Source organism: Sinocyclocheilus grahami, unplaced genomic scaffold (assembly GCF_001515645.1).
Source record: "Sinocyclocheilus grahami isolate Dianchi unplaced genomic scaffold, SAMN03320097.WGS_v1.1 scaffold47.1, whole genome shotgun sequence".
Taxonomy (NCBI): domain Eukaryota; kingdom Metazoa; phylum Chordata; class Actinopteri; order Cypriniformes; family Cyprinidae; genus Sinocyclocheilus; species Sinocyclocheilus grahami.
The window spans coordinates 3,584,972-3,596,091 of record NW_015505226.1 but is presented as its reverse complement, the minus strand read 5'-3'; the positions used below and the strand labels follow the sequence as shown (position 1 = coordinate 3,596,091).

Sequence of the window (11,120 nt, the reverse complement as noted above, 5' to 3'; positions counted from 1 at the left end):
TGGCATTGCCAGAGTGAGAACCAATCAGAGATCAAGTATTTGCAAGCGTGAAGTGCGATTGGACGGCTCTGTTCCCCTGACCTCGCGCTCTCGTTTCGTTTTCAGAGCTCTCCAGTAGCCTCTCACTGCAGAACGCAAGATCCAGGGGGCGTGGTTGGATCCACATCTAGGTTTAGGGGTGGAGATGGGTGGGTTTAGGAATCTAGGTGGAGACGGGTAGGTTTAGGTATATGCAAGGTGGGAAGAGTTGGATCTGGATTTAACCACGCCCCCTAGATCATGTGTTCTGCAGCGAGCACTTGGCAACATTTGTAAGCATGGAAAAAAAAACATGAGCCATCTAAATCCGTGATCCTGCCCCCGCTGAAACCGCTGCATTTTGACAAGGACAGCAACAGGTGTGTACATTAATTCTACTGGACACATTGGGTTTATTTAATTAAGAATAATAGCCTGCTAGCTGGCTAACCTGCTTTTGAAACGCGTTCTGTTGCCATGGCAATTGTACAGGGAAAGTCGTGCACTGACTAGCAACGCAAGGGAATCAAGTGCGCCATTATTTTGGTTTAGCCAGGCTTGCAACATTGCAAAAAGGTAGTTCAAAACTATTTATGTGTTATGATTAGTTAGTTTTTCAAAGAATAAAACATGTCCTAAAATACCTTTAGATTGTTTTAAAGTGCCGTAAGACATTATAATTACAATGTGAGTGTTACTTCAGTGTCACAGGATATTTCAGGGTGGACTGGGAAAAAAAGTGTTTATTTGCTTTCTGCTTCTTGTAATGTTACAACATTAGTTATTCATCTGATAATTAAAATTTTTGATTTATCTATTTTGTTTGTAATGATTGAGGAATTTGATATAATTGAGAAACGTCCATAATTATGCAGCGTTTGAACGGATGTCCTTATTATATTAACTTCTCTTATTTCATCTTACTGTATTGTGCAGATCAGAGTGTAGTGTAACCAACAACTTCTTTATATATATGCTTGTTTGGACCACGAACCAACCACTTTTCTCATCACGTTTGACAAGTAGGGATTGTCTTTCTTCTCTGATTCTTGCTCACCTCCTGGCCTTCATTTTCATCTTCATGTATCAGGTTTAGGTCTCCTGTGTTTCTAATAGGTCACTTGATCTTGAGGTTTCAGCATGTCAGCTTGTAAGTATATCCAAGTTGGGCCACCCATCACAGAAGAGGCGAATTTGTTCCTTTTTGTCAGGTATTACGTGCCAGTACCCAGACGACAGCTCGCAGTGGGGAGGATGAAAGCCACTTCCACTGGACAGATAAAGCTAATCGGTGTGGACAGGAGAATTTTCCATCTTAGAGGGTTGTGATCTGACTGCCAGCACTGCTGCCCTCCTTCTGAAGAGATCACGGGTTACAGTAAGTTTTGAATCAGTTATAAAATGTTTACATTTTATTGGATAAATTGATGGTTTTAAATGTTACATTTGATCAGTGCTGTCAAAAAGTCATTTTGTGTTTTTCTTGTAATATTTAATGGATCACGGTGAGACGGTTCTCCTTGAAAATGTGTTTATTATTTATTTTTCCTTCTCACTGAACAAATGTTGCCTACCTAATAAGATCGCAAAGCCATTTCATTTGAGCTCAGGGCCAAGAGGTCAGGGTCAGGATGATCTAGTTCACTAGATCAGAATACAGTTACATGATGAAGGTCTCTCAGAAGTCTTACTCTCGTTCCCTCATCTAACTGACACTTGCAGAAGCACCTATAACATGAGCTGGACCTCAGTGATGTCACTGTGCAAGATGTGTGCCTATTCTTTTTAAATATCAAGTCAAGTCTATATCAATGGTGTCAAATTATTTAACCCATTGAAATGGTTAATTGCTTAAAATATGAGTTTGTTGAAGTATGAAGTGACAGCCTCAATCATGTCGTTGACAGATGTGGGGTACTCATCTATGGAGAGAAATGGGGACAGAAATATGATTCTAAACCTTAGCATTTTGCCCTTTACATGCGCACACTACAGATAGGCTTGATTAAGATTCACATTGGAGATGTGACGTCACGTAGTGATGTTAGGTCTTTCAGCTCATAAGTTCTTAAACAGGTGTTTCACTAAATCTAGAAGTTTCTCAGGCTTCGCTCAGTCTTCATCAAACTTTTATGTTTGTTTTCAGAATGGGGACACCAGCGGAGCACTCAGTGAGTGAAATGTGGAGGTGTGAGCCTGATCCAGGGGTGGAGGGAGAAGGCTGGGGAAGTGACACTCATGCAGAGCCCTGTAACACACCAATCCCTCTGCCTGCAGCGAACAAGAAGAAAAAGAGAAAAAAGAAGTAAGCCATTTCTGTTATGGTGTTCATATACACTGCCGTTCAAAAGTTAGTGGTTGGTCAAATTTTGAAAATATTTTTGAAATAAGTCTCTTATGCTCACCAAGGTTGCATTTATTTGATCAAAAATACAGTAAGAAACAGTAATAGTGTGGAAATAGTATTACAGTTTAAAATAATTGTTTTCTATTTCAGTATATTTAAAAATTAGTTCCTGTAAAGGCAAAGCTGAATTTTCAGCAACCATTTCTTCAGTCACATGATCCTTCAGAAATCATTGTAATATGCTGATTTGGTATTCAAGAAGCATTTCTTATTATTATCAATGTTGAAAACATTTATGTTATTATTTTAAAAAAAAACTGTGATACATTTTTTCAGGACTTTTTGATGAATAGAAAGTTAAAAACTGAATTAAATTTATTTGAAATTGAAATCTTTTAATAATTCATTGTAAATGTCTTTATTGTCATGTGACATGTGTCACCAAATGTCTTGATTTAATGCAATCTTGGTGAATAAAAGTATTAATTTATTTTTTTTTAAAAAGTACTAACCTGAAACTTTTGAACAGTAGTGTACATAAAATATTTCTGTAACAAGTCACAATACGTCACAAGTCACAACATTAGTTAATGCAATAAGTATCATGAACTAACAATGAACATTAACAGCATTTATTAATTTAAGTTAGTAAGAAACAGTAATAGTGTGGAAATAGTATTACAGTTTAAAATAATTGTTTTCTATTTCAGTATATTTAAAAATTAGTTCCTGTAAAGGCAAAGCTGAATTTTCAGCAACCATTTCTTCAGTCACATGATCCTTCAGAAATCATTGTAATATGCTGATTTGGTATTCAAGAAGCATTTCTTATTATTATCAATGTTGAAAACATTTATGTTATTATTTAAAAAAAAAAAACTGTGATACATTTTTTCAGGACTTTTTGATGAATAGAAAGTTAAAAACTGAATTAAATTTATGTGAAATTGAAATCTTTTAATAATTCATTGTAAATGTCTTTATTGTCATGTGACATGTGTCACCAAATGTCTTGATTTAATGCAATCTTGGTGAATAAAAGTATTAATTTCTTTAAAAAAAAAAAGTACTAACCTGAAACTTTTGAACAGTAGTGTACATAAAATATTTCTGTAACAAGTCACAATACGTCACAAGTCACAACATTAGTTAATGCAATAAGTATCATGAACTAACAATGAACATGAACAGCATTTATTAATTTAAGTTAATGTTCATTCCAACATGCATTTTTAACATTTCAAGTTGTATAAAGTAGCATTGGCAAAAGTATAATGACCACGACCCAGAATGAAGGAATTAATCAATCAATAATGTATAATGAACAAACATGAATTAACAATGAACAGTAGCAGTTTAATAAATTAATTTAGATTAATAAATACAGCAACAATGTTGATCATCTTTTAGATGAAGTAAGTTGAATTAGAAGGTACGGGACCTTTTAACAAAATTGTTGTTGTTAAACAAAAATTGTTGTGTAGTGGATAACAAGAAAGCTTTTCAACTCCCAAACAATGCACAGGTCTGTCTCTTTGTCCTCTTCCTCTTTTTCAGATGACTGTGGATAAATCTCACCAACTGCAAATATGAGAGTGGTAAGTTTTGCTCTGTGATTTTAACTCCAAACATTTTTGGATATAGTCTCAAAATTACCTGTAATATTAAAGCTTTGACACAACATTTGTGTTTATGCAATGGCATGTTTTTTTTTTTTTTTTTTAAGTGCGTCGGGCTGCTCGCAGATATGGGCTACGAGAGGCTGCAGAAGGAGAAGACTGGACCCTGTTTTGGACCGACTGCTCTGTCTCACTAGACAGGGTCATGGATATGAAACGTTACCAGGTGTTTGCTGCCAAAAATCATTCTTCTCTTATTTAGTGTCCTGTTCAGTTTCACTCGTTCCCCCTTGGTTTACAAAATGCCTAAATTTCCCCTTCACAGAAAATCAACCATTTTCCTGGCATGAATGAAATCTGCAGGAAGGACTTGCTCGCACGCAATATGAACCGTATGCTGAAACTCTTCCCGAAGGAGTACAACATCTTTCCTCGCACATGGTGCCTCCCCGCAGAGTGAGTCGATTCGAGTTCAATCATACAATCAAATCTTTTAATAAGCATAAAAAGAACGTTTTAATCTTTATGCCTTTTCCCCCACTCTCTCAATGTCCTTCAGTTATAGTGACTTCCAAGCCTACACCAGAGCCAAAAAGCACAAAACGTATATCTGCAAGCCAGACTCAGGTTGCCAAGGTCGTGGTATCTATCTTACCAAGTCCAACAAAGATATTCGGCCGGGAGAACACATGATTTGCCAGGTGTACATATCCAAGGTAACTCAATCTAATATCCAATTAGATTGAAAATAAATAAAAAAAATAGATAGAATAATTTTTTTTTTAATTTAATCTTTGTTTCTGCAGCCGTTCATCATTGATGGGTTCAAGTTTGACCTGCGCATTTATGTATTAGTGACCAGCTGTGACCCCTTCCGTATCTTCATGTACAATGAGGGACTAGCCCGTTTCTGCACCACTCAATATACTGAGCCCACTGGCAACAATTTGGTGAGGGGCTCTAAAAACAGTAAATATACAAACTTGCAACAGTTGCATTTTAGTTGTAATTGATAGTTCTTAAAAAACAAAATTAATCTACAAAAATTGCTTGTATTGAAATATTGACTTAAAGGGTTAGTTCACCCAAAAAATGAAAATTAGCCCATAAATTACTCACCCTCAAGTCATCCTAGGTGTATATGACTTTCTTCTTTCAGACGAATCCAGTCGGAGTTATATAAAAAATACGTCTGAAAGAAGAAAGTCATATACGGTGGTGTGAAAAAGTGTTGGCCCCCTTCCTGATTTCTTTTTTTTTTTCTTAAATATTTGATGATCTGAAACATTAAAGTGTGACAAACATGCAAAAAAATAAGAAATCAAGAAGGGGGCCAACACTTTTTCACACCACTGTACACCTAGGATGACTTGAGGGTGAGTGATTTATGGGCTAATTTGAATTTTTGGATGAACTAGCCCTTTAAAACCAGTGGTTAATTTGACTCTTTAATTTACATTTCTTTATGCAACTCTACAGGAGGATGTTTGCATGCACTTAACTAACTATGCCATCAACAAGCATAGTGAAAACTTTGTGCGTGATGAAGATACCGGCAGCAAACGGTATTCTGTGTGTTCTCGCAGATTATGATTTTCAGCTATTTTTCTTTAAAACTGTACAGAAAACCATTTTTCAATTCCGTCCTCATAGGAAACTTTCCAGCTTCAAGAAGCACATGGAAGCCATGAGTTATGACACTGAGAAGATTTGGACGGACATAGAGGATGTCATCATTAAGACACTAATATCAGCCCACCCCATTCTCAAACACAACTACCACACCTGCTTCCCCAATCATGCATCCGGAAGTGCCTGCTTTGAGATCTTAGGATTTGATGTGTTACTGGACCGTCGACTTAAACCTTGGCTACTTGAGGTATGTGTTTCTTTTGAGGCTTTTTATTTGAGGCTCAGATCACCGTATAAAGTATTTTAGACCATTTTTGTGACTTTTTAATACAACAAAAGCTTATGTGAATTGCTTTCATTCTAGCTGTGGTGCAACCTTTTAAACACTGTCTTTAGGTCAACCATTCGCCCAGCTTCACCACCGACTCCCGTTTAGACCGGGAGGTGAAGGACAGCCTGCTGTATGACACTTTGGTGCTGATTAACCTGGGGGCCTGTGACCGCAGGAAGATCACAGAGGAGGAGAAGCGCCGGGTAAAGGAGAGACTCCAGCAGAACCGCTCTAGAGAGGCCAGGTACCACAAAAAAACACAGCTGCACTTTTATGGAAAGGTATATGGAAGGCCATTTCCACCACAGAACAAAACGTACAGTTTTTCATCTCGTAATCCAACCTTATAGAGGATTTGGAGAATGGATGGATCTCGCAATTCAAACTTTTATCAATTCAAATCTCATAATTCTGACTTTTTTCTCAGAATATTGTGTTATCTTCTCGCAATACTTTTTTCTTCTGAGTTCATATGTCTTTAAACGGGTGCCTAATTTCATGTATGAAAGGATCTGTCTATCACAAAATGCAGAATTCATTCAAGAAATGTTTTGGTACAGAATAGTGAGATGTAAATTCAGAATTTCAAGACAATGTCCAAATTGCTTATATAATGTATATTATGTAATTGTTTATATCTATAAACACAATTCCGAGAAAAACATCTACATTGCGAGGTTAACTCAAAATTGTGAGGTTTAAACTCAGAACTGTGAAAAACAAATATTGTGAGATAAAGTCACAATTACCCTTTTTTCATGGCAGAAGTGGACTTCCATACTAGTTATATGATGACTGTGCAGTAACCTACATCTTACATAAACTTTCATGTTTGTTTCGCCTCACAAGGAATGAGGAGCTTCGTCAGTTACAGGCTGCTAGTGTGGAGCAGATGGAGAAATATGAAGCAAAACACATGGGTGAATTCCGGCGGATCTTCCCTCGGGAAGGAGGGGAGAAATATGAAAAGTATTTTCAACACAGCAGCTCACTCTTCCAGGAGACTGCAGCCTCCAAAGCCAGGGAGGAGTGTGCCAGGTGTGCACATACTGCTTGATGGCATTGCAGAAATACATCAAGCTCATTTCAAACAACAGCAGAAGTCATTCAAAACGTGTGTATCTGTAGGCACCAGCTGCAGGAGTTGCATCTGAAGCAGGAGCAGAAAGAACAGGAAAAGAAGGGATCACGTAAGCAGGATCTTCAAGGTGAATCTGCAGGTGAAAGAGCAAAACCAAGAACACTTCAGCCCTCGCACCAATACCCTGTTTCAGTGAGTCATTCTTTTTAATCTTGTGTTTATATGTGCGCTTATAACAATTGTTTGCATTATGTATTTCAAGTTTCCTTGGTTGACTAAACATTCAGTTCCTTTGACCTACCACTAGAGAGACCCTGGTGTCTATATTTGAACTTATAAATGACTAATGAATTCCATGTGGTGTGATCCGTTTCTTTAGCTACCAGCTATGCTAGAGCAGACCACCTTGAGGGGAGAGACACCTGTTGCTCTTGACCTAACGGAGGAAGAGGAGGCAGAGAGAGTCAGTGAACTTCACCAGCGAGAGACTCTGCTGCTGAACATGGGTGTGGTGAACCAGGTGCGCCAGCTACTTCAAAGTGCCAATCATCTTACCGAACTTATCAACCACTCACGCGAACAAACCAGCTTTCCCCTACACTGCAAACATGATCACAAGGTATGTGAGCAAAACAATCCTGTATCAAAGGGATGGTTCACCCCCAAAAATCCTGTCATTATTTACTCACCCTCACGATGTTTCAAACCTGTATCTTTTTTTTTTTGAAACACAAAAATGTCCATCAATGGAGTCCAATGCAGTGTTATTTTAGTATTATTTATATACAGAATTTATTCATATTTTGAATTAGCTTTTCATTTTAAAATCTTCCGTTTTCATTTTAATTTTAGTTTAGGTTTTAGTCATTTTTAATGTGCTTTTGTCATTTTTATCAGTTTCTTTTTTTAGATATTTATATTAAGCTTTATTTTTTTATTTTAGTTTTAGTTCATTGGCCATTTACTACTTAAACATCATTATTTCAATTAAAATGTTTAATTTTCATTTAAGTTTTTCATAAATATACTTTATTTTATTTCAATTACCAAATATAATTTTTAATAGTTTTAGATGTAACAACACTGGTCCGGTGTTGTTTTGGACCCCATTGAGTTTCACTCTATATATAAAAACAGCTCAAACGTTCTTTAAAATATTTTATTTTGTGTTCTGCAGGGGAAAAAAATAAGCAAATTCTCCTTTCTTACTGGACAATATGCTAAACTGCCTTAATATAAAATGTTCCTACTTTCTCTATCCAGTTGGACTCCATTGCAGAGTTTTCTTGGAGGCAGAAGAACTTCTGCACTATGATGCAGCAGAAGTTGTCTACAAAAGCTAAGCCCTGCCTGCAGTGTATACATTCCCAGCCGCTGCAAAACCGAAAGCCGTGGCCCTCTCTAGAACATGGTCTGCTCCAGCCAGTCCAGACTGAACCGGGAGGTCTGAAACACTGTGGGGTGGAAGAGATGGCAGCATTAAATGCAGAGCGGCAGGCATCTGCTGGTCTAATGAAGGCTACTAGTGCTCAACGGATACCTTTGACAAGTGATTAACTTTTTGAATAGTTCTCTGGCTCTTTTACTCCCATATCATAAAACTAGAAAAGGAGTGATTCATAGAAAATAATACACCTCTCTTCTTTCTCTACTTACAGTAAATGGTTATTTCGCTTGGCGTCAGGGCAGCATGAGTTCCTCTTTGGCTGAGTCGAGAGTGAGAGCGTCAATTCTAGGAGTGCCTCCCCTCATTCTAGGGCGAACACAGGGTGCCACGATGTTCCGTGACCCCAAATCTCTCTATGTCATTTCCACCCCTGCTCCTCTTGTCCCCAGGCCACACCTCTCCCACGCCCTTCAAAAGGCCCCTCGCAGAGTCCCCCCGCATGAGCACAGCCACTGACCCAAGACGTGTACAAGCTCAACATTAACAAGCAATTCCATAAAATGAGTATGGAGAATACAGACTAAGGAAGGTGTTGAGATGTCAGAAATAAATCAGGAATAGAAGGTGAGAAGGTCTGCATTCAACTGTCTTCCGTACTGAAAATGTGAAAGTTCACTCTTAATAGGAAGCCATCTCTCCGTATTGTCAACTTGGTTACGTTTAGTCAGGAAACGACTTTTGGCAATGCAGTGGGCAGATGCTTGTTGTAACCCTTAATGTTTTTTCTTACTGCACATTCTTAGTTTGAAAGAAGCCATAAGTGAAAGATTTTAATATAAATTAATGTGAACATGCTTTTATTTTTATTTCATGTCAAACTGAGCCAATATAAATAAACATTTCTATAGAACTTTTTATAGTATTTTGTTCATTATTTCTAGCATGCAAATCCTAACACTTCAAGGGAGAACTATCCTAATCCTGACACTTTTGAGTAAGCTATTTCTTTAGGTTTAATTCTGTGCTGCCAAACAGATTTGATAGATTTTGTTATTAAATATCAGAGTTTCTAAATGAATACAAAAATGAAGAAAAAGGAAATTTAGCTAAAGTGGAGTTTTATCAGCAGGCAAATTGTACTTAATCTCCACTACATGTTTCCCAAAAACATTATCAAACGTAGGGGGGCTTAGGTAAACGTTTGTATAGTAGTAAAACATTATAATGTATTTATTTTTTCATTAAAAACAAAAATAATGTATTTTTCTCTAAATTAATGGATTTTGAACTGGTTACATATTGCAGTAGAAGATGATGGTAAATATCACCTAAGTACAGAGCTAGAGCATAAATGTTAGTCATGTTGAATTTATATCATCATAAATATACAAACATATAAAGAGGGCAGTCATACAGAATTATGGGTAAGGGTCAAAGGTGGTTTGGTTTTAACATCACAGGAGATTACTAGCTAGATGAGCATTACACCACTTATTCAATTAAAATACAAAAAACAAAAATACAACTTAAGTTGTAATCTATCAAAAATGTAAAAGCAAATAATAGAAATCTAATGAAAATATTAGGTATGCGGGATTTCTTTAATCGCACGCAGAAACAAACTGGCTGCAGAAATCCTCTGTAATTTCATCTCATGGCTGAACACTCATGAATAGTTTTGTAGCATTTCAATCTTATTTTAAAATGAGTTTCAAATTAATTTTAAAAATATTTCTATTGAAATGTTTTGTCCTATGTAAGCTTAAAATTATTCAGATATGAACAGTTTCTAATCCTTTTTTTAAATAATAAAAAATGTAATTGGCTTCAACATCCACATACCAGATTAGTTTTAGAGGTGTAATCTGATATAAGCACCAAAAGACTAATAAGATTGCAAATTATAATATTAAAAACACTCATTATTAATTTATACTTTTGCAAATTAATGTATTATTATTATTATTAAAGAATAGGAATATATTGAAGAATATAAAAAAATATATATTATTTAACAGGTTCTTTAACAACAATAATAATCATAATAATCATCATAATAAGTGGTTGTTTTTACAGAGTAATGCGGGGTAAATGCAGAGAGGAGCTGTCTTTTTGAAACAGAGGCCTATTGATAGTGCATAAAATGAAGGCAGTAAAATCGAATTAGTTGTTCCTCTGCTCGTAAAGTAAATGTAGAAAATGAAAGCAACTGTGGTATGCAAATATCTTGCAGCTGTTCAGCAACGCGTTGTTTGCTTTCTCATTTTCTCCAGAAAATTACTCCGTTCTACTTTTCCCCCTCATGGTGCAAACAGACAGAGAGGAAAAAACACCCAAAGTAACTTACACTCTAACTATTTTTTGTTTTTCGATAGCCTAAGAAATAATCACATTTAAAAGCAAAAAATATTGTTGGCTGAATGTTTTGTGCTCGTGGATTCGTTAAGAGTATTGCATTATCCTGTTGTTCTAGATGAGCAGAATCTTTGAATATATTCGAAACTTACAATGTTCAGCACACGATGGCGGTGTTACTCTAGTCAAGACAACGCGCCTTTCCCCAGCCTGACCTGAAGAGAGATTCACACACTTTACTCGTTTTACAAAAATATCAATTTAATATATATATATATATATATATATATATATATTTTTTTTTTTTTTATTTTTTTTTTACATGTAAATAGTCAATGAAAACTTGTGAA

General features: G+C 36.2%; 1 protein-coding gene across 1 annotated transcript; it reads left to right on the top strand.

Annotated features, from left to right (window-relative positions):
* The first annotated feature begins 432 nt into the window (after positions 1-432).
* LOC107582749 (tubulin polyglutamylase ttll6-like) lies at positions 433-9,295 on the top strand. Its single transcript, XM_016268723.1, has 16 exons — positions 433-594; positions 1,230-1,396; positions 2,165-2,323; positions 3,926-3,963; positions 4,092-4,210; positions 4,310-4,440; positions 4,544-4,700; positions 4,791-4,934; positions 5,464-5,549; positions 5,638-5,863; positions 6,013-6,191; positions 6,797-6,985; positions 7,076-7,220; positions 7,408-7,647; positions 8,292-8,577; positions 8,687-9,295. Exons 3-16 carry the CDS (start codon positions 2,166-2,168, stop codon positions 8,929-8,931), a joined length of 2,343 nt encoding a protein of 780 aa, XP_016124209.1. The 5' UTR covers positions 433-594; positions 1,230-1,396; position 2,165; the 3' UTR covers positions 8,932-9,295.
* Positions 9,296-11,120: the final 1,825 nt, after the last annotated feature.

What these genes read in the sequence shown, in the direction of transcription:
- LOC107582749 (XM_016268723.1), top strand. Translation starts at nt 2,166, where the DNA reads ATGGGGACACCAGCGGAGCACTCAGTGAGTGAAATGTGGAGGTGTGAG. An exon ending in CGCACCAATACCCTGTTTCA is followed by an intron (nt 7,221 to 7,407) that starts GTGAGTCATTCT and finishes CCGTTTCTTTAG; the next exon opens with CTACCAGCTATGCTAGAGCA. An exon ending in ACTGCAAACATGATCACAAG is followed by an intron (nt 7,648 to 8,291) that starts GTATGTGAGCAA and finishes TTCTCTATCCAG; the next exon opens with TTGGACTCCATTGCAGAGTT.